A 23847-nucleotide genomic window follows, 5' to 3' on the forward strand; every position below is an offset into this window, starting at 1 on the left:
CCAATGTTAATAATTTAATCATTTAGCTAAAAAAATAAAATAAAATAAAAATAAAAATAAAGTAGGATTTACAAACAGGCCAGGATTGTTACATTTCCAAACACCACCCATCTAAAAATAAATAAATAAATATTTAAAAAATTAACGAGGAGAGAAAATCATTACATATTTCCTGGCAAGACAGGAACTGAGTGAAAGATTTGACACAATCTTCATGAAATATTTTTTTTTGTTTTGGCCCTTCCTAGTCCATGAACATTGAGTTCCTCTAGTGAAGTTACTCAGTTCCTCCCCATTGGGGAGTTATTTCCTTTCTTCTGCCAAGACAATGGTGAGACATCAGTGCTCACAGTCATCACTCAGATGTCCATTCACTCGCTGACTCAGTGGTAACGACTAGGTGACCGACCATTATAGGCCAAATCGGAAAGGAAATATTCCTTTATAACTCTTTTGAACTTTAAACTACTTTAAATTTTAAATGAAGACTTTAAAATAGATTTAAAAAATAAGGAGTTTGTCATGGATTCAGAGCTAAGTGAGGTGAGTGCCTGGAAATTAGGGGGTTCTTTCTCTGCTAGAAAAGCAGTACTCATCCGGCCAGGGGTGTAGCTCAGTGGGTAGAGTGCTTGCCAGGCATGCATGAGGTCCTGGGTTCAACCCTCACTCCAGATAAAAAAGTAAATCAACTGAAAATTTCAATTTTGTCATTTTCTGTTCAACTAACTGTTGTGTGAGATGAACAAGAATGTTTCAGGTTAGTGCAAGGCTCCCCTGAATTTCTGAGTTGCGCATAAGTGGAATTGTACATTCTATAAACGACCTGGTTTTTGACGTAAGCACGTATGGCTGTAACTCATATAAACTGTGTTTGAGTCGGAGTCTCTTGGTGCTCGGGCTGGACTCAAACTTACTATGCAGCCAAAGGTGACACTGAACTGGTAATCCTCCTGCCTCTGTTGTGTGAGTGCTGCGGTTGCAGATGTCAGAGTATGCTGAGACTATGCTCATCTTAAATTTATTCTGAAATGTTAATGAACTTACAGAATTGTTTCATAATCATGACTTTCTCAATAAATTTCTACTGAGATGGAGTTTGAAAGCGTTGAAATTGGAAGCTACTAGAAAAGCTGCTCATTTATGAAAACAGCTTCAACAGTATTCCCGACTTTTAGCAAAAGAATACATCCTTGGCTCCTCTACAATGCTAAATTCAAAAAGAGTGACTTCAGGTAAACTAAATTTAAAAAAAGACTATTTACTGGAAAATCTTGTCATGGACCTCTCTGAATAAATCAAAGTAAGCATGGTCATCTGAAATCAATAAATTCTCAGAGTCTATCATATTGGGGGGGAAATCAAATCCTCACAGGCAACTTTGATCCAGGATGGGGAAGGAAGGAAGGAAAGTGGGATGGGAAGGAGAGGAGGGGAGGGGGGGGGAGGGGAGGGGATGGGATGGAGAGGGAAGGAGAGGAACAGGGGAGGAGGAGAGGAGGGGAGGGAGGGGAGAGGGGAAGAGAGGGGAAGAGAGGAGAGGAGAGGAGAGGAGAGGAGAGGAGAGTAGAGGAGAGGAGAGGAGAGGGATCAAGAAGAAGCCACTAAAACTATTAAGAACAAAAAGACACCAAGATGAAATGGATTAACCACAAGTTTTTATAATGATTCCAAAAAGCACAGAGAATTATTTACTGGAATTACTCAATGACATGTAATCATGGGGAAATTCCTAACTTCCTGGCCTGTTAAACATCAAATTAGAGGCTCAAAAAAAACTTTCTGCCTTAACACAGCATGATAAATTTAACCCCATACTCACAGATGCGTAATACAAATCATAGAACCTGTTTACCTAAAACCAAAACAGATTCCTCACCAACAAGGACCACAGAGGGCAGTCTTAAAGGCAATGTGACACCATGTATTAATTAATGTTAACTGAAAAACAGTAAAGAAAACAGTTCCAACATCAATCAGTGTTTTACATATTAAGAAATGTCATTTATAAACTGGGTGTGGTGGCATGCATATGACTGTAATCTTAGCACTTGGAAGATCAGGAAGGAGGATCTTGGCAGAGGAAAGCAGGAGGATCAGGAATTCAACCTAGCCATCAGCTCCAGAGCAAGGTCAAGGCCAGCCAGCAGTATATGAGACCCCATCAGAAGAAGAGAAACAGGAGGAGGAGGAAGAAAGACCCAGCCTAACAAAAATTTTGCACTGTTACGGTTTGAATATGACCTATCCCCGATAGCCTTGCATATTTGGGGTTTGATTGAAATTGGGATTTGGGGAAATGACTAGATCCTGAGGATACTGAGCTAATAAACAGACCAATCCCTTGGTAGATTTATAATAGGACGACGTTTTTGAAATTTGGGAGAGAACAGGAGATGGGTGGGCTTCTTGGAGAAAATAGATCACAGAGGACAAGGCTGCAGAGATAGATTCTCGGCCTCACCTCCCTCACTTCCGGCCCTCCTCACCTCCTTCTGGTCCACTATGATCTAAGGTACTCTGCCACAGTGGTTGAGGGATGCATTAATATCCTCTTTTTTAATTTATATGTTGATTCCTAAGCCCTAGCATTACCTATGAAGCTGACTGAATTTGGAGATAGGGCTGTTAAAGATGTGAGTGAATTAACCCTGGGCCTGAGCCTAACTTTATAGGCATCCTTAAAGAAGAAGAAATTAAATATCAAAAGTGACACCAGGGATGCATATACACAGAGAACAGAGGTGCTGTGGATATTGATCTGTATAAATAAAATGCTGATTGGCCAGTAGCCAGGCAGGAAGTATAGATGGGACAAGGAGAGAGGAGAATTCTGGGAAGTGGAAGGCCGGGGGAGGGACACCGCTAGCCGCCGCCATGAGAAGCAACATGTAAAGACACCCGGTAAGCCACAAGCCATGTGACAAAGTATAGACTAACAGAAATGGGTTAATTTAAGATAGAAGAAGTAGATAACAAGAAGCCTGCCATGACCCTACAGTTTGTAAGCAATATAAGTTTCTGTGTGCTTTCTTGGTTGGGTCTAAGCAACTATGGGACTGGCGGGTGAGAGAGATTTGTCCTGACTGTGGACCAGGCAGGAAATCACTAACTACACAGAGGCCTGTGAAAGATGGCCAGCTTCAACCAAGGACAGCAACTTGATCATAAATTTCTAGACCCTCCCCCCCCCACACACACACACAGGTGAAAAGCTAAGTTTCTGTTACTTAAGCTACCCAGTCAGTTGTACTTTGCTGTGAAAGCCTTAACAAACTAATATAATGTTACTTTATTCCTGGGCACATGGCTAGACAAGAACTCCGAGCTTCCTTCACAGATGGCTTGGACCCTCGGACTGGTCTTAGCCAAAAAAGTGTAAATAAGACTGATGTGTGAGACACAGCATGCACTTGACAGGTGACACCTCCCATGCACACTCCTCAAAAGAGAGACAGTGCTCAGAGTGGCCTTCAGAGCCTCATCATGGTGTTCGCAACACTTAGTCTGAAACCCCATGAGTTGGGAATGAGAGCTACCCACCTGGTAATGTTAAGTGGGCAAAAAATAGATATCTACAATAATCAAGCAGTTTTACACTCTTGGGTTCATGTGTCACCACAAAGATTACGGGTTGAGAGCCATACCCCTCACAAGAAAGGACAGGGCAGATGGAAGGGACTGGGAATTCAGAACTCCTATGTCATCAGGAAAAGGCATTAATGGTAGCTCTTCACTAAAAGTAGGCTCACCTCCCGAGCCTTTCAACTCAGGAACTGGCAGGGAGAAGAGTGTAATACTTCTCCATCTTACACCATACTTTTGGAGAAATAACAGACCAAACCAGAATATAACTCCGTGGCATAAATTTTCCTAACAGAACATTTGTTAAATGAGGCTCAGCAATTCACGAAGTGTGTCAGACACACCCTAAGGAATCAAGACTGACAAATGGCAATAGAAAACCCCAGAATTCTGGCACCCTTTATCTGATGACAAGTGGCCCTATCTGTGTTGAAAGCTACCAAGAGACAGCCTGTGGTTACCAATTCCTGATGTTGTAACATAGAAGTATTTATCTCTGTCTTTCAAGATTCTCAAAACAAGTGGTAGTGTGGAAGCAACATTTTAAAATTCCATAGAGGCATAAACTACATGGAAGGGAGGGGAGCATGAAATATGAATCAGACAGTCAGAAAAAAAGGAATATACTCTCTAAAATGTTAGGAGCCGCTGACCTACCTGGTGTAGTGTTGACTCCTAAAATCAAAATGTGCAGAGAAGAAAGAACACTCTAAATGATAAAGTCTTCTAACTTTTGAAAAAACGTTGTACAGTTGTTGAAACAAAAGTGATCTCAGTAGAAATCCATGGGCAAGTCAGTTATTATTGTATTATTCACTTGCCTAAAAACACAGGTCTGAAAGCCCTCTTTTCCAACTGTTATCCTATGTTATGAATAATGCATTGAAAAAAATATGGGCAGCATCAGATGCAGAATTGATGTGGATTTTCCAAGAGGCTGCAACATCTCAGGTCGAGTCCCATCAGAGGAAATACCTCCTTCCCAACCCTTCCCCAGGCGTGGAGGATTTAAATGTCCTACGTCAAGGACATTTTATAGACCCTAACTGGTATAAACATGAGAAATACTGCTGCCTAGCTGAGATTAAGTCTAAAAACAAACCCAAATATACATGGCCCAAGATATTACAATTTATAATCAATGACTATCTTCCTTCTTGACAAGACACTTCACAGTTCCTGAACACACCCTCCACTACTTCCTGATTCCAGTGCCTGAAGTGTCTAGCTAGCCACCTCAAATTGCAGACTGGGCGTATGTCCTAGCTTTGAAAAATTTAAGAAAGCTAACTTTCCAGTCTCAAATTAGCTTCCACAATGTTCCTACAAAAAAAAAAAAAAAAAAAAAGGTGAGCCAATGGAGTGTAATCTTGAGCTTTCTTTAGATAGCCTTGAAAAAATAAAAGTGACCGTGCCAACCAAAACCTAATGAAGACACCCAGGATTATAAGTTGAGCAATGTCTGTGGAGCCACTATTGTGTACGAAGCACTAGGCCAAGCAGTGGCCATGACAGAGGTGATTGGAACACTTGTCCTGTGTGCACAGGAAGACAGGACAGTGAAGGGCAGAAGGGGCTGAGTCCTGCCATGAGGTGAAGTTACAGGCAAGGAGCTATGTGTGCAGAAAACTCGGTATCAACTACTCAGTAAGCTGTGGTGGCCACTGTGGAAGAGGTGCCAACGGAATGGAGTGGGGCTTCCAAAGGCAGAAAGAGCAGGGATGGTGTGGCAAAGTGAAAAGGCAATGTGTGCGAAGTTATCCAAGTATCCAGGGTGACTACAGGCGATAACTGGCCAGGGCAACTGACAGTAGACACCAGTTAGGCCTAAGTTTAACATGAAACCCAAAAGCTAAATTTGGATCAAAACAATAAAAATGGAAGGCAATGATGCACATCACCAAGGATATAAACTTTGTAACATGGGTAACTGGGAGTAGGGGGCTATGAGCTAACCTTGGTCAATCTAGATGCCTTCATCTAATGACACTGGGAACCTGAGTGGACCAAGACACAGTCGCCATTATTAAATGAAATCTCAGGCCTTTCCGGAGCTATGGGCCATTAAATTGAACAGAGAGAGACCTAATACAGGGAATTGAATGCAGGAAAACTATATAATACAGTCTTCATGAGTTTTTATTATTTTGTGTGTGCATGCTCATGTACATATGTGTTGCATACATGCATGTGTGAGTGTGTGCCTGTGGGTGCATGCACCCAGGCATGGGAAGAGGCCATGTATGGAGGCCAGGGGTCAACATCAGGTGTCTCTACTGCTCTCCACCTTCCTTCTTTCTTTGAGACAAGGTCTCTCACTGAACCTGGAGCTGCCATTTGGTTAGACTGATTAGCTAGCAACCCTCCAAGATACACGTGTCTCTGACCTTCCCCTCCAGTGCTGGAGATACATACACATGTCACCACACCTGGCTTGTATGACAGTGCCCTCAATCCAAACTCGGGTCCTCACACTTGCATGGTGGACATTCCACACACTAGGCAATCTCTACAGCCCTGATCATGAATTTTTAATTGGGATATTATCGGGAATGATTTTCATTGTAAAAGAGGTAGCTTCTGCCACGGTAAGCCTAGCAGAGGCTAGACAGGGAGCTTGGTTGCTTTCTCCTCTACATTCAGTACCACTGAGACTATAAGTAGCCTATCCTGAAGCTACTAGCATTAAATAAAATCCTCATCTTTAACCCATCACCTGACCCAGTAGAGGCAGCACAACAATTACCTCATTCCACAACTATTTCAGTCCACATACAATCTATACTAACTGTGTGTGTGTGTGTGTGTGTGTGTGTGTGTGTCTGTGTCTGTGTCTGTGTCTGTGTCTGTGTCTGTGTCTGTGTCTGTGTCTGTCTCTCTATGTGCAGGGTTTCAGCCAGTCAGCTCTTTGAAGGCAGGTTCTGGGATATTGTACTGACCACAAACTTCCTGCAGGTTTAATGTGAAGATCAAGGTTTCAGAAAATAGGAAATGCAGTGAAGCCAATGAACAACACCTCTCTAGCTAGTCTTCAAGAGTATCACACAGTTGACATCCTACTAAATAAAATGCACTGAGTAGAGACCACTTGTAAATAAATAAAACCAACGGCCATCTGTAATCCTGTAATCCCAGCACTTAGGAGGCTGAAGCAAGAGGATTACAAATTCAAGGCCCATCTAGGCTATACAGCAAGACCCTGTCTCAAAACAAGTTAGGCAGGTAGGCCCAAAGATGGGTATGTTTACCTAAAAGGTCCTGAGTTGTATCACTCATAGCTTTATAATCAATTACAGCGCTATATACTTTGTCAAAATTACTGCCGTTTCTTTTTGGGAGTTTGAGTTGATTAACGCTAGCTAGCTTCCTGTCTTAATCATTCACTCAATGAGTAGATGTTTTAGCGCCCTCTACTGGCCACTTGTTACATACTCGTCAGCTCCTAACACGGCCTTCTCCAAGGTGTAGATGCTCCTAAGACATATGATGGCCATAGGACGGGTCTCCTAATTCCTTCTTAGGAGCTATCACAAAGTGGGGAATCCTGGGGTGCCTCCTGACACTGCTTGTGTATAATTTCCATCCTAGCTGACAGATTCACAAACACTCACCTGGACAAACACTCAAACATAAGCATCATTTCTACACTCAGAGATGCGCCCATGGACTGAACCCATATTACCCTCCTGCCTAATTGCTTTATCTAACAGCACTCTGGTGGGATGGTGGCTCCTGGAGAAACCAGCTCATCTATCATTTGTATAAACAGAAGTCATATAATAATAATAATAATAATAATAATAATAATAATAATAATGGAATTTTGGGTTGGAACAAGAACAGAATTTCCATCAATTTCTGAATGATTCTAAACAAACCTTTGCTATTTTCTACTATGTACATGTGAGATGTAGTCATCTCAGAATTGGTAACTATAAAATGGAAAGATCAATAGTTTCTGGAAAACTATTGAAAATGCTCTAGGTTCTGTAGTATGGAATATTCAGCCCAAATATCATTCTTTGTATAAAACAAACAAGCATCTCTGTGTCCTTGGTATGTAAATTTGTTTTCATTTTAATAAATGCTAAAATTACATATATACTAAAAATTGCTTTAAAATAAATTTCTTTCTGATCTATAGTACCAGTAAATGTTTGACTCAGATACCTATATACCCAGGTTCATGTAAAAGTTTCTCAGGCAAAGGAGTCATGAGGAGAAAAAAAGTTCTGATATAAAGAAGAAGGTCCCTGAGTACAATCAAACACTAGCAACTATGGACTCTTTACATTCTCATTGTCTGGATCGTTTTCTTTAAGGAAGCGGAAAAAACTAAAGGCAACATGGTATTCATTGTTCAACAGCAGAAACAAAGGATGGGGAGAGAGGTAAGAAAACACAAGATGGAAAACATCTTGTTTCTATAATCTACCCACACCAAACTACTATTTACTGATCAAAAAATGTTTACTGGTTTGACATTATGAATTCAGCACAATCATATAGAAAACATTAAGATCTAAAAATAACCTCTGCCGTCACAGATCTCACAATCTGGTTGAACAAAACAAACATGTCAGGGCTGGAGAGACGGCTCAGTGGTTAAGAGCACTGACTGCTCTTAGAAAAGGACTCCGGCACCCACATCACATGTCTCACAACTGCCCCTAACTCAGCTCCAGGGAATCTGATGCCCTCTTCTGGTTTGCATACGCTGTATGTAAATAAACATGATAAATCATTCCCCCAAAAAAAAATCAAAGGAAATAATAAGAACAAAGTGCCACATCCTTAAAGAAAAGCATTTCCTGGAAATCCCATAAACACATACATATACACATAAGCACATTTTCTTATGGAAACATTATCATCAAAATATTAGTCATGCTGGGTGGTGGTGGTGGTGGTGGTGGCGCATGCCTTTAATCCCAGCACTCAGGAGGCAGAGCCAGGCGGATCTCTGTGAGTTTGAGACTAGCCTAGTCTACAAAGTGAGTTCCAGGAAAGGCGCAAAGCTACACAGAGAAACCATCTCGAAAAACCAAAAAAAAAAAAAAAAAAAAAAAAATTAGTCATGGTGATGTCTGATGGGATTTCTGACTTGTTTTTAATTCTTTAGATTTTTCAGTGCTTTTTGACAATGAAAACATAGTGTCTTCAAGAGAACAGAAAAATATTAGCATTTGATCAAAAACTTAGTAAAGACACCACTTAAAAATAGAGTATAGAAAATAGAAAATAAGCTATGATATAAACATAGTTGCATGAAAATACACTGAGAGAAATCATATAATGTTATAGATGACTTCTGTGCCTAGGGGCTATAGTAATTTTTTTTCCTGTGTTTTTTTCATTTTTCTAGTACTTTTATTACACACACACACACACACACACACACACACACACACACACACAAAACCTTCACCTAAAGAAATTCGAACACAGGCAATGGTGTATGAATGTCTTCAACCTGAAATCACTGTGAAGAATGAAATCGAGCTTTTTAACCCTGGGTCACAGCTTCTGTGACTGCTCTTTTGTGACTGGAGCTGCCCAAACACTCAAGCAGAGTGGCTGTGTGTTCCACAGAGGCCAATACAGTCACCACCTTGATGGAGAACAAGAAGGTTCAGATGGTGGTGGATGCCTACAACACAGACCCCATTGAGCTGGTGGTCTTCCTGCTTGTCCTGGGGCAGCTGGTTCACAAGAAGACACAGACATGCACCACTTTAACCTTCACACAGGTTAACTCGGAAGACAGGGGTGCTCTGGCTAAGCTGGGGGAAGCTATTAGGACCAATCACAACAACAGATATGATGAGATCCTCTGCCACTAGGGAGGCAGCGTCCTGGGTCCTTGTTGCCGGATAATGTTTTTGTACACTGGGAAGATGTGTCTTTGTGATTGGTTTAATGAAAAGCTGAATGGCCAATAGCTAGGCAGGGGAGAATAGGTGGGACTTCTGGGCAGAGAGGACTCTGGGAAGAAGAAAGGGGAGATGCTAGTGAGACTCTGACATACGATACAGAGCAGAGGTGACCGAGACACATGGCAGATCGGGATTAATAGAGACAGATTAAGTTATAAGAGCTAGTTGGGGGAAAGCCTAAGCTAAGGCCAAGCTTTCATAATTAATAAGAAGTCTCTGTGTCATTATTTGCAGGCTGGCGGTCTCTATAAGAAAGTATTACCACAGGTACTAAACCTGCAACTCACATTGCCAAGCTGGAAAAGGCAAAGAACTTGTCACTAAACTGGGCTTAATGTCCACTGCTATGTTTTCAGTACATAAATATAATTACAAAATTATCTTCCATCTAAAATTTAAAAAAAAAAAAAAGACAAGAAAAGAGAAATCCAAACACTAAACATTTATTCATCCTTGAGCTGGTTGGTTTTGTTTGTGTGCATGTGTATGTGGGTGTGGTGTGTTTTATCAACTTGATACAAGCTAGAGTTATCGGAGAAGAGGGAAACACAACTGAGAAAAATGCCTCCATAAGATTGTGCCGTAGCTGGGCGGTGGTGGCACACACCTTTAATCCCAGCACTCAGGAGGCAGAGGCAGGTGGATCTCTGTGAGTTCCAGGCCAGCCTGGTGTACATAGTGAGTTCCAGGACCACTATGGCTGTTACACAGAGAAACCCCATCTCAAAAATAATTAATTAATTAATTAAAATAAAAAGACTGTGCTGTAGACGAGACCGGGGAACTTTCTTAGTGATTGCTGTGGGAGGGCCCAGCTGATTGTGGGTGGTGCCACCCCTGGGAAGGTAGTCCTGGGTTTCATACAAAAGCAGACTGAGCAATCTTGAGGAACAAGCCAATAAGGAGAACTCCTCAGTGGCCTCTGTTTCAGTTCCTGCCTCTGGGTTCCTGCCGTGACTTCATTCAGTAAGTGTCACCTCAGAGCTGTAAGCTGAAATAAACCCTTTCCTCCCCAAGTTGCTTTTGGTAGTGGTGCTTTAATCACAGCAATAGAAACCCTAACAACCCTCATTTTAAACTTCGAAAGATCGTCTGTAAATGTACCTTAAAGCTAACCATTTCCCCAGAAGCATACCTGGAATGAGCGCTGTACTGATAAGGATGTCCACTTCCTTGCATTGCTGAGCAAAGAGCTTCATTTCTGCTTCAATGAACTCTTTGGACATCTCTTTTGCATAGCCTCCTTGGCCCTCACCAGACTCCTTCAAGTCCACCTCCAAGGGTTCAGCACCAAGAGACTTGAACTGTTCCAAAGCTGCAGCTCTGAGTGTGGAAGGGAAAACAGTAATTAATTAGACCCCTGATGTATCCATCAAAATCCTCTTTATACATACACTTTAAGTCATTGGTTCTCAACCTTCCTAACGCTGCAACCCTCTAATACAGTTCCTCATGTGGTGACCTACAACCATAAAATTATTTCATTGCTACTTCATAACTTTAATTTTTCTATTGTTATGAATCGTAATGTAAATATTTTGGGAAACAGAGGTTTGCCAAGGGGGCCATGCATGACCCACAGGTTGAAAACCACTGCTTTAAGTAAACCCTACGCATTCAAAGTCAAAAGTTTATTTTGCTATCTCTAGCTTGACTGTTTCAGTGACTTTTTAGACATAGGCAGTTCTTACATACTTTTTCTTAGGAGAAAAAAGAAAAATCCCAATTCCTATTTAAACTAAAAGAAGAATGTCACTATGGCCAATATCAGTTATAAGTCCTTTTGGTCCCAATATTGATACTGATATGATATTTGATATACACTGAGATTTGATATCACTCAGATCACACAAGTTGAGGTTTTTCATTTACAAATGTCCTGAGTTTCTTCTCATTGTGGGATTTTCCCACATAAATGACTTTTATTAGAAATACTTTATAACTTAAAGTGATTTGGGAGGCCTCAGTCCTCATAAATTTATAAACTGGTCTTGAAAAGCAAACAGATGTGGTGGTGCATGCCTGTAATTCCAGAATTGGAAGGAGGAGGCAGAAGGATGACCAGGGCTTCAAAGAAAGTCTAAACCATATAAGATGGTGTCTCAAAAGAAAACTGTAAATGAATAAATGATAAAATGTGAAGAGCCAACGTATTTAAATTATGCAAAATATATTCAATTCAAAATAAATAAATGCCACACAATCACTATATTCTGGCTGGAAAATGAAAGCCAGTAAAGATTTCAGTGGGAGAAATCACTAATATCTCTGCCACTACAATAACTCTCACACTTCCTTAATAACAGTAATCACTAGAGGTGCTTGAAATTACAAATATAGTTATTAAAATATGTTATATAATTTGAGGGAGAATGTTCCCCACAGCTCAGTTTCCTGCTCCAGCCACCACGCAACTACTCTGTCTTAAAGGGCTCTTATTCCTATGGAACCATCAGCCCAAATAAACTCTTCCTTTTATAAGTTGCTTTGGTCATGGTGTTTTAGCACAGCAACAGAAAAACACCTACTACATTAGAACTAGTGGTACACATATGTAACAGGGCTGAGGCACAATCAACTCGCAGAGACTGTGGCAGCATGCCCAGGGCCCTGCAGCAGTTCCAACCCAGACAGCATCCCAGCACTAAGATGGAGAAGTAGACAAGAGCCCCCATCCCCAACCAAGAAGCGATCTCTAACAAACTCTCACAGTGAAGCCTCAGTGGGCATACAAACCACACTTAAGGGTGCATGCCCAGCCGCAGATGCCAAAACATAGTGACCTCAAAGGTATTTTTGAGGTGTTTTGGCTCAGGTTGCTTTGTTTGGGCATGTTCTACCTTACTAGCCTTTTGCTTGTGTATTATGGTTTCTGATCTTGTGTTTTTATGGTTTGTGTGTGTGTGTGTGTGTGTGTGTGTGTGTATTTCTCATGTTATTTGTTTCCTTTTTTTATTATTTTCTTTTGTATCGGGGAGTTGTTCATTTTGTTTTATTCTTGTCGGTTTGTCATTTTGATTTGCCTATTTGTTAGAGAGAGAGAGAGAGAAAGAGAGAGAGAGAGAGAGAGAAGGAGAGAGAGGGCATGAAGTTGGAAGGATGGGGAGGTGGGAAGAATCTGAAAAGAGATGAAGGAGGGAAACCACAATCTGAATATATTGTATGAAAAAAATCATTCTCAATTTAAAAAATGAAGTCATAAAATCTGCAGGAAAAATGGATGGACTTGAGATATACAATATTAAGGAAGGACACTCAACCACAGAAAGAAAATAATAATAACCTTGTGTTCTCCCTCACATTCTGACCCTAGCCTATAAGGTGTACATGAATATGAATATATATGCAGACAAATGTACATGTGTGTACAGAATAACATTTAGAAAGGACAACAAGAATGGGTAATGTTAATGATGAGGAAAGATGGGATACAGGCAAAAGACACATGAGTCATGAAAAAGGACATAAAGTGAATTGTTTCTCTAGGCTTAACTCAGTCATGTTTTTTTATGATGCACAAAAAAAATGTAATTGATAATAAAACTGTAAATCAGAATGACCATTTTAACTCTATAGAAATTCAATGAGATGGACGGAGTTTGAGACTGGGCGAGTGATCGCCTGGGTACCTACATTAATCTAGCTGCATGATGCTTTTATTACATTACAATGTGATTCATTACATTATGGTGAATTTTATATTAAGTAAATACATGACAAATAAAAGTAGAATCTTAGTTACTTTCCCATTGCTGAGGTAAGACACTCTGACCAAGGCAACTTATAAAAGAAAGCATTTAATCTGGAGCTCACAGTTGCAGCAGGTTAGAGTCCATGACCGCCATGGTGGGGAGCATGGCAGCAGGCAGCAGGCAGCAGGCAGGCATGATGCTGGAGCAGTAGCTGAGAGCTCACATCTCAATCCACAAGCATGGGGCAAAGAGAACGTTAACTGGGAACAGTGTGGGCTTTAAAAACCTCAAAACATGCCCAAAGAACACACCTCCTCCAACAAGGCCACACGTCCTAATCCTTCCCAAACATTTTCACCAACTGGGGAATGAAGCATTCAAACATGCGAGCCCAGGGGGTCACCCTCATTACAACCATCACAAATAGACTTAAACAGCAACAGTACTCTAGCTGCCTATTCAGTTCACAATTTGAACGTTGTCATCAGTACATTAAATGCTCAGTAGCTAACCCAGCAAGTTTCAAATCATTTCTACATCCAAATATACCTATTGCTACTTGAATATCATTATCCATTATATCAAAAACATGAACAATCTACTTTCCAAAGACTTTGAAGTTTTTGGGGAAATCCAATCATCAGCAAACCTTAAAAATGAAAGGATAAAAGCAATGTCACTTCTGGTCCCATGACATCTCCTTAGCTGAAGTCATGGCTACTCTGGAAATGCCTCATTTTCTCATTGAGATGAACTGGATTTTCTAAGCATCTTATTTCTTTAATTAGGGTCAGGAAAGGACTGCTGATCATCTTCTATGAACGTTTAAAAAGTTATAGTCTTTCCAACTTTGATTTTGTTTTCTATATTTGTGATTGGCAGTGGAAGGACATCATTCAGTGGGCAGAGCATGTGCTGGGCATATACAAGGCTCTAGAATAGATCTCAGGCACTGAAGAATAAATAAATAAGATTGGCAGTAGCGTTATTACTCCAGTACCCTCGTTGATGATAAATACCTATGTATTTTGAAATGCTCCCCAAAAAAAATGGAATGACAAAATGGTTTTTAAACTTGGTAAGCATTTAATAAATGCTGGTATCTGACATCTTCAGCAATGAAGAATTTCAATGAAACCTCTCTTTGCAAGCAACCTAGGAAAATGTTTTATGACTGTCTCAGAGAAATACAGTGTACACAGAGAAGTAGTTTCTCCTACATGTTCCATGATCTTCAGAGAAAAAGAGTCAGCTCTCTCTGTATACCCAAAGCAGATGCCTTGGCATAAACACTACAATTACAGTTCCTGTGTTGTTATTCCTAGGTAAGAAGTGATTTGAAGGCCCGGTCTATAGCTCAGTGATAGAGCACTTACCCAGCATGTATGAGGACTGGGGACAATAATACCCAGTCTCACCAAATAAAGAAGTATTTGGAGATTGTTACCAGTCAGTTCTACTTCCAACCAGTCAGTGCTAGGCATAATCTCCTCCCAATGAAACCATTAGCTGTGTTCAGGCCTTGCCTAGCACCCAAAAGCATTCTAAAGATAAAAAGGACACAAAGTAAAGCAACATGCTACAAGCTCACCAGAGGCAACTGTGGCCCCATTGCCAATGTACACAAAGAACTGTGGCCCATTAATTTCCCATTGCTTTAGTATTTCTTCTATACTGAAGCTAAGCATGCCCAATTTTTTTTCCAGTAAATAATTTTTCATTGACTCAACTCTTAAAAAGTTAAAAAAAAAAAAAAAAAGAAAAGAAAAGAAAAAGAAAAAAATTTAATTGGAAAGACCGAACAGAAAAGCTTCAGTGAGCTATTGTTAGCGCTAATGAACTAGGCCACCTTTGAACAGGTGTTTTCAGTTAAACATTAATTACTAGGTAAGTGTTCACCGTGTATCAAATCCGCGCACGACTGCACCCATCGACTTGGCTGCACCTGCAGAAGCCAGTCCAGCAACACCACCACCAACTATCAGGATCTGAGGAAGAGAACAAGGGATGTTGGTTGGGTTGGGTTGGGTTGGGTTGGGTTTGTTGTTATTGTTGTTGTTTGCTTGTTTTGGTTTTTTGTTTGTTTTGTTTCAAGACAGAGTTTCTCTGCATAGTCCTAGCTGTCCTGGAACTTGCTTTGTAGACCAGACTGGCCTCAAACTCACAAAGATCCACCTGCCTCTGCCTCCTTGGTGCTGGGACTAAAGGCATGAGCCACCAATGCCCAGCATGGAATGTTTTCAAGCTTGTTACCAGACGATGGCACAAGATCACCGGCTGGCAACTCCTGGTGCCTGGGACATAAGTTAGCACTCAATCAATGGTGTGATTGGTGGTGTGGGTTGCCACGTGGATGGAGCAAAGGGTCCAGCCTTCAGCTGAATCACCAGTCTTTTCAAAACTGATCAAAGAAACAGCCTCTGCCAGTGGCCAACAGCTTTCCCTGGCAGTCAGCATCCCAGAGCAGAGGCCATGCAGGCACAATTGATGCCACACGTGTTAAAGACTAACAAGTTCATTCTCATTGGACATAAACGACCACCAAAATGCCAGGATGGTACTCCAACTGCCTCTCCCTCTCCAAAGCCAAGGCTTTCCTGGGTCATAAAACACTGGGGAAAAAAAAGTGTCAAAGATGGGCACAACTTTGACAAAACATCCATGCCAACTGCTATTTTGAGCTCAAATGCTGCTGAAGAGCTGGTAACCAAATAGAACCGGGGGCCATCTTGAATGATCCATATCTGAAATCTGATACAGAACAAGTGACTCTCCCTAACCACAGAAGAATCAGCCCCTCTCAGAAACACAATGAAAGCAGTGTTGCTTCTAGCCTTGAATGGGATTTCCTGAGAAAACAAGGCTTGTTCTGCATCCCATAAACAGCTACATGGAGGCAACTCCTTGTTCCTATAGGAACAAACAAATGTCACCTACAGGAACAGGGAAGTGTGTAAATTCTCACCCATCCATCAGGCCACAGCTCCTTCTGCTTTTGTAAGAAGTCTATGCTGTCAAAACTGTGTGCTCCAGTGACCCCCCTAGGCAGTACCTCAGAAACCATGCCAGTGGATGTTGATGATGGTGGTTTGTTCAGAAGAGGAGAAAGTCCACAGAAATTGGGTCAGAGAGGGACCTTGGCAAACAAACATCAGAGTCTAAACTCCAAAGCACCAACCCTGTTCTACATGAAAGTTCCAATAACGCTAAAAAGAAAATAATAGTAACAAGCAAGTCTAAAAAACATACAGGACTAGGCCAATTCTCCTGTCGGGAAATAGCACCGATGCACGAAATCACTCTAATCTAAAGCAAGGAGGATAAGGAGCTGAAGGCCAACCTGAACTACAGAGCAAGACAGTCTCTCAAAAACACGAAGAAAAGAATGAAAAAGGGCACGATTACAGTTAGGAGGGGGGGAAACAGAGATCTATCGTACAGCAAGATAACTAATAGTTAGGCTAGGAAGACCGCTCAGTGCGTAAAGTGTGAACACAAGGACGTGAGTTCAGATCCCCAGCTCCCACGTAAAAAGCCAGGCACAGGGAAGCACGTCTGTCTGACTTGTAATAACATAACCTGTAGGGGTGGCCCTGCATCACTCAGAGACCTTTGTTTTCCACATCATTTTGAATCGCTCTCCAAAGCCAATAGCCTTCTTTTCCTAGAGCACACCAAACCCTCTTCCTTTTTGGTGTCTGATATACCATGTTCCCTTGGGACAGCATCTTAAGTCCCTAGTTTCAGGTGGCAGGAGAGGCCTTCCTATCCCCTAGCTTAGGGAGTTAGCGCATTCTCATTACGCATCATCCTGTCATCTGGCTCATTTTTTATAACAACATTTATATCGTATATGAATCTGGGTTTTCCCATCCTCTTCGTGATCCGCACTGGAATGGAATTTTTGTGCAGAAGGGTTGGTATTTATCTTGTTCAGGCTTGTCCCTCATGCCTAAACTGAGTACCCAACACATCATATGTGTTAAAGTGATGCTAGTTCGTTCTAGACAAGTTAAAACAACTCTACGTTTTAAAATAACTTAAAAATATTCCACATGATAAGCCTCACGGGATCTAACTCTCCAACTTTAGAAAATCACAAAGTTACTTACGCTGAATTTATTTCTTAAGGACATTTTATTTACTTGTGTGCAAGGGGTAGGGGAGGAGAAAACGTGCCACACAGGGTACACACGTGGAGGTCAGAGAACAACTCATAGTTGTTCGTTTTCCCTTCTACCAGTGGGTCCCAGGAATTGAACTCAGGTTATCAGGCTTGCAGGCAGAAGCCTTTACCCCGGGCTACTGAATTTAAAAACTAGTAGACATAGTCACCCTTCCACCTTTTAACAACTCACTGAGTATCCCGTTAGGCCTCTTGGTTTTTATTTCGCTTTTTAATCTCATATTACAGGTTTCCTCTAAACTTCCACACTTTTCTACAAAGATCCTAACCAGAACCAAGGTGTTGGCTTGCACATCAGTGCATTCAGCCAGCTTAAGAACAGCAGCGAGTTTCCAGCCAGTTTGAATGCCAGACATTTCCCCATGATCTTATGCAATAAGATGAAGTTTCATATTGCAGATATAGGAAGTTTAGTGTCTCGGGTACCATACATCTATGGCGTTAACGTACGCATTCTTGCTAAACATCCTGGCCTGTCTTTAAAGGACTTGCTTTTCTTTCCATGGTCTTTTCTCAAGGCTGCTTGTTTTTGTTTTTGTTTTTCCTTCATAGATGTATTAGTAAAACAGTTCTGAGTTTGTAAAACAAGCTTGAAGGACAGAAAGCAGCCAGATGGATGACAGCATTTCTAAGTCATCTTCTTATGCCTCAACTCAGGGTTTATATTTAGTGGACTCTATTAAAGGGTCACAATGTAATCTCCTGGGCTTGTGCCCTCTCATCCTCACTGCTTGTCATTAATATCTCTCTATCTATCTCTCTCTCTTCTCTCTCTTCTTCTCCTCCTCCTTCTTCCTCCTCCTTCTTCCTCTTCCTCCTCTTCTCCTTCTCCTTCTCCTTTTTCCTCTCTCTCTCTCTCTCTCTCTCTCTCTCTCTCTCTCTCTCTCTCTCTCTCTCTCTCTTTTTCTCTCAAGATTTATTTATTGCCGGGCGATGGTGGCGCACGAACACCTGTAATCCCAGCACTTGGGAGGTAGACACAGGTGGACCTCTGTGAGTTCGAGGCCAGCCTGGTCTGGTCTACAAAGCAAGTTCCAGGACAGCCTCCATAGCTACAGAGAAACCCTGTCTCAAACAACCAAAAAAAAAAAAAGATTATTTATTATGTATACAGCATTCTGTCTGCATGTACACCTGCAGGCCAGAAGAGGGCACCAGATATCACCACAGATGGTTGGGAGCCACCATGTGGTTACTGGGAATCGAACTCAGGACCTCGAGAAGAGCAGCCAGTGCTCCCAACCGCCAAGCCATCCCTCCAGCCCTTTCTCTCTGTGTTCTCAACCTGGATTCAGGAAGCAGCATCCTTCCGCTGTGCTCGGATTATACCACCTCCCATTATGCCCTGTCCTCTTGACACCCTTCCCTGCAAACTAACAAGCGTGAAGAAACCAAAGTGTTTTCTACAAACTATGATGCTGCAGTCATCAAGAATCACAGATTTACCGAATAATATCCTGAAGCTTTTTAAAAAGCAATAGCAAATTGACCCACAGATCAACCTAGCCAAAATCCATTTAAGAACTGAAACAAGTCAAGAACTGAAAAAGAAAAAAGACTAGATCTTCTAAAAAACAACCAAACAAGCAGAAAAGCCAAAAGTTCCTCTTTCAAGCAATATTAAAGGTTCAGCACTAAGGCTTTACTTCAGATCTCTAAGTACTACAGAAGCATCAGTGACACGTTAGAAACAGCTGTATTTTAGGACGTTTTCAGTTGGTCCCGTGAATCAACACCAGAAGTTGTACGTACCTTAGCTGGGGGAACTTTTCCAGCGGCTGTGATCTGACCGGTAAAAAACCTTCCAAAATGATTCGCTGCTAAAACCACAGCCTTGTAACTGAAAAAATAAACAGACAGCTCCATAAAATAAAAGGCAAAGGGTCCGTATATGATTATAACCTGCCAGCAACATAGCTGCAGAAACGACGTTTGTATGGTACTCTACGGCAAGATTGTTTCTAAGGCTTGTTTACAGTCTTACCCCTCCAACCCATTGCAGAATATTAGTTCAAGATGTGTTACATGTGTTTAATGCTATGGAATATGTGTTTAATGATGCAAAGATGTGTTGAATTCTTTTATGTTGCATTTGTTTAACTCTGTAAAAAGCGGTACTACTTTGCCTGTTTAAAACATCTGATTGAGGGCTGGAGAGATGGCTCAAAGGTTAAGGACACTGGCTGTTCTTCCAGATGGACCCGAGTTCAATTCCCAGCACCCATATGGTGGCTCACAACCATCTGTAATGAGATCTGGCGCCCTCTTCTGGCCTGCAGGGATACATGCAAACAGAACACTGTATACATAATAAATAAAGAAATCTTTAAAACAAACAAACAAACATCTGATTGAGCCCGGGCGGTGGTGGCACACATCTGTAATCCCAGCACTAGGGAGGTAGAGGCAGGTGGATCTCTGTGAGTTCGAGGCCAGCCTGGGCTACAGAGCTAGTCCAGGACAGGCACCAAAGCTACATAGAGAAACCCTGTCTCAAAAAAAAATAGATAAATAAATATCTAGATAGACAGATAAATAGATAAAAATAAAACACCTAGTTGGTCTAGTGAGAGGACAGGCGAGGCTGTCAGGCAGAGAGTAAATAGAAGGGTGAAGAAGGGAGCGAGAAAAGGAGGAGGGCTGGATGCTAGGGGCCAGCCACCCGCTACACAACCAGCCGCGGAAGAAGAAGACGACAAGGGAATAGAGAATAGAGGAAGGAAAAAGCCCAGAGGCAAAAGGTAGACGGGATAAGTTTTTAAAAGCCAAGCAATAAGGCCAGGCATTCAAAAGTAAGAATGAGTCTCTGTGTATCTACTTAGGAGCTGGGTGGCAGGTCCCCAAAAGAACAAAGAGTATGAATAAATAAATAAATAAATAAATAAATAAATAAATAAATAAATAAATAAAAAACCCCAGCTACACCTCCAACCTTCACAACCAGCGTGGCAGGTCCCCAAAAGAACAAAGAGTATGAATTAATTAATTAATTAATTAATTAATTAATTAATTAATTAAAAACCCCAGCTACACCTCCAACCTTCACAACCAGCCTCTGAAACGTTCCATTACTACATTTACTTCACAAACATGGACACAAGGTGAAAACACCTGCCCATGGGTAGCCAGCTAGTCAGGAGCAGAACGAGAGAAGTCTGAACTGAACACGCCTGTGGAGGCAGACTCTCATCCAAGCCCCTTCTTAACAAATACGCAGACTTGCAGAGATAGAAACAAGCAAAGACACAGAATGTGCCAAGAGCGCTTTTCCTCAGGCATAGAGGCTCCTCGTGTTCAAACCCCCCTTTTTACTTTACTCTGTCATCCAAATTTTCTTTAATGACTCTGTGGTACCTACATGACACTAATGACAGGTTTAGATTAGCTGTGACAAGTGTATACACTAAGATTTCATTCTCAGAGAGGAAAAAGCACTACCCTTGCTCTCTAGTGGGTAAAAGCGTGGGCTCCTGAGACAGACCAATTGATCAGATTTGAGACCTTGCACAAAGTCAATCCTTACTTTCCTATATCTACAATAAGACTGCATATGTAGGAAATATATACAATATATGTGTTGTCTATAGTATAAATATATGATATTAATATTTATATAAATATATACAGTATAATATACTTTATTATAAATATATATTTATACAATATATTTCCTATATATACAATACATCTATACCATAGAGTCAAAAAGGTCACCAATCTCTTGAGAGTCGTTGTGAGGACTAAATACGTTAATGCAGGTGAAATACTCAGTGTGACTCTGGTCACGTGACAACACTCAGTAACTATGATGTAGCTACAGCAACAAATTACCCAACAAAAACTAACAGAGAGCCCCACCTTTTCTTAATAGGATGTTTGGGGCACACTACACTCATCTCATCTCCATGTTATCTTTATTTAATTAAACACAACTATTTAATACGAAGACTCACCTGCGGGCTTGCAGCAAAACCTCTCCCTCATAGTTTACTTTTACTTAATAAAACAACGTGTTATCATCGCGGCTATTACGGTAACTTAAGCATACTAAAACAGAAAAAAAAATATTTTCAAAATAGAAAGTAGGTGTTTCTACACGCTGTGGCCCTCCAAAGTCAAGCCGCAGTCCTCGGCATTCACTGGACCTATTCCGTTGTCTCCTAACGTCTCATTTGCTCAAGAGATTCTGCAGCCTAAAAACACTGTTCCAGCTGATCTTGATATTTTCCCACCTACCTGCACCTGACATGTCGGAATCAACAGCACCCTTAAAACTCTGCAGGGTAAAATTGCATAACAATCCCTCTTCCAACCACTAACTATGGCAACAATTCCTTTTGGCCCCCTGGCAGAGTGGTTATTCCACAAACAATGTTTTTCAATAAACCATTTGCTACCTTAGGTTAAGGACAACAAAAACGTATTTCTATTGATGTATTATTTGTGTAGGTGCTTGTGTATGTGTTCGTGTTGGTGGTACACGTGTCTGGGTATAAAACTTGTGGAGATCAGAAGCCAGCCTCATGTGTTGATCCTCGGGAGCCTTGAACCTTTTTTTTTCTTTAAAGACAGTCTCACTGTGGTAGTGCATGCCTTTAGTCCCAGCACACTGGCTACACAGAGAAACTATCTCAAAAAAAAAAAAAAAAAAAGACAGGGTCTCTCACTGGGACCTTGAGCTTGATAATTAAACTAGGCTGCCTAGTGAGTCCTAGGGATCCATCTGGCCAGCACTGGAAGTCCAAGCCTGTGCCACCTCACCTGGCCTTTTACACGGGTATTGGGGATCGAACTCAGGTCCTTCAGGCTTGTGCACCAAGCACTTTATTGATTGAGCTACCGCCGCAGCCCCGCAAAATGTATTAACTTGTTTTAACTTTAATATATGGTAGACCATATGAACGGGATGAACAGCTGAAACACTAAGTAGATTCTGCAGAGTATTTGATAAACGCTACACACTTGTGAAATGACTCAGAAGGTAAGAAGCGCTTGCCATGAGAGCCTGACTGACTGAGTTTGATCCCAGGAACCCACCTTTTAAAAGCTGAGGGGTGGCACACATCTGTAATCCTGACACGGCTCCAGTAGGATGGGAGCCGAAGAGAGGAGAATCACCTGGAAGATGATGATACAAGCCAGCAAGCCTGGAGTACATAGCTTAATACAAACAACATCCTTCCTCAATAAGGCAGAAAAACCTACTCCTGGAAGCTGACCTCTGACCACCATATACGCATGCCCGTTTTTACTCATATACACACACAGAATGATGGACTTAAAAAATGAAGACCTAAGAACCTTCCAGTTCATGCGAGATTCTGTGAAAGACTTGATTCATACTGGTTTATTTTACATGCACTGTTTTCCCTTTTAATACTTTTTTATTTTTTGGTTTTTCAAGACAGGGTTTCCGTGTGTAGTTTTGCACCTTTCCTGGAACTCACTCTGTAGCCCAGGCTGGCCTTGAACTCACAGACATCCACCTGGCTCTGCCTCCCAAGTGCTGGGATTAAAGGCGTGTGCCACCCCACCCGGCCCCCTTTTAATACTTTCATTAACACCTCACATTAGCTTAAATTTTAATTCAATTTTAATTTAAAGAAATTAATTTCTTTGAGACACTATTTTTGTAAGCATTACCCTATCTGCAGATTGTTCCAATCCTTGCAGGAAGTCAGTGGTCATTTCTGTCCCTCACAACCTAACAGGCATGATTACAGGCAAGCGGAGCAGATCTTAGAATGCTTTTCTACGTAACATTCCACAGAAGACACTTGGAATCTTTCCCATTCTGTGGTCTGCCTCTTCCTTTGATTGACGGTTTCCATTGCCATACAGAAGCCTTTTCATCTCATGAAGCCCCACTTGTGGATTGTGGGTCCTATTTCCTGAATGACTGAGGTCCTATTCGGAGAGTCCTCACTGAGCCTAGAGCCTGAGTGGACGCCCTCTTGGATGTCTTGGAGATTTAGATCTAACAGTGAGGTCTTTCGTCCACTTGGGAATGATTTGAGTTCAGGGTGAGAGGTGAGGATCGAGTTTCTTTTACCAGTAGATATCCAGGGTTGTTTTTTGGGGTTGGTTGGTTGTTTGTAAAAGATGCTATATCATTTCTCATCTTTGTGAAAAAACCAGTTGACTGTAGGTATATGGAATCTGGGCTCTTGAGTCTACTCTATTGACCGATAATGCCTATTTTTGTACCAATACCATGTTGTTTTACTGTGAACCTGTAGTATAATTTGAAACCAAGAATGGTGATGCCTCCAACAATGTTTTAATTGCTAAGGATGTTTGGGAAAGCCCATATGGAAATCTATTACTTTTAGAAGCATATATATGATATAGATATACATATATATCACCCCATCCCAGGGGTGAACCTACTGCTATTATTGTGCTAAATGGACAGAATACCAAACTGCCCTCTATTTATATACCCCTAGAT

At 41.3% G+C, this 23847-nt stretch overlaps 1 protein-coding gene and 1 non-coding gene across 6 annotated transcripts in view; one reads left to right on the forward strand and one right to left on the reverse strand.

Moving 5' to 3' along the window:
* The window catches only part of Nnt (nicotinamide nucleotide transhydrogenase), a 93426-nt gene that overhangs the window by 54718 nt on the left and 14861 nt on the right, over positions 1-23847 (reverse strand). For all 5 annotated transcript variants that reach the window (XM_036207437.1, XM_036207439.1, XM_036207436.1 and 2 more), the window contains exons 5-7: positions 19149-19236; positions 15110-15198; positions 10654-10841 (exon numbers count right to left, since the gene is read on the reverse strand). In XM_036207437.1, coding sequence (XP_036063330.1) covers positions 10654-10841; positions 15110-15198; positions 19149-19236 — 365 coding nt within the window. The remainder of the gene's footprint in view (positions 1-10653; positions 10842-15109; positions 15199-19148; positions 19237-23847) is intronic.
* Positions 9029-9103, forward strand: LOC118596616. The gene has a single exon (XR_004946723.1). It is a non-coding gene; the product is annotated as a small nucleolar RNA SNORD36 (small nucleolar RNA).

This window comes from Onychomys torridus, chromosome 15 (assembly GCF_903995425.1).
Source record: "Onychomys torridus chromosome 15, mOncTor1.1, whole genome shotgun sequence".
In the NCBI taxonomy this organism is placed as follows: Eukaryota; Metazoa; Chordata; class Mammalia; order Rodentia; family Cricetidae; genus Onychomys; species Onychomys torridus.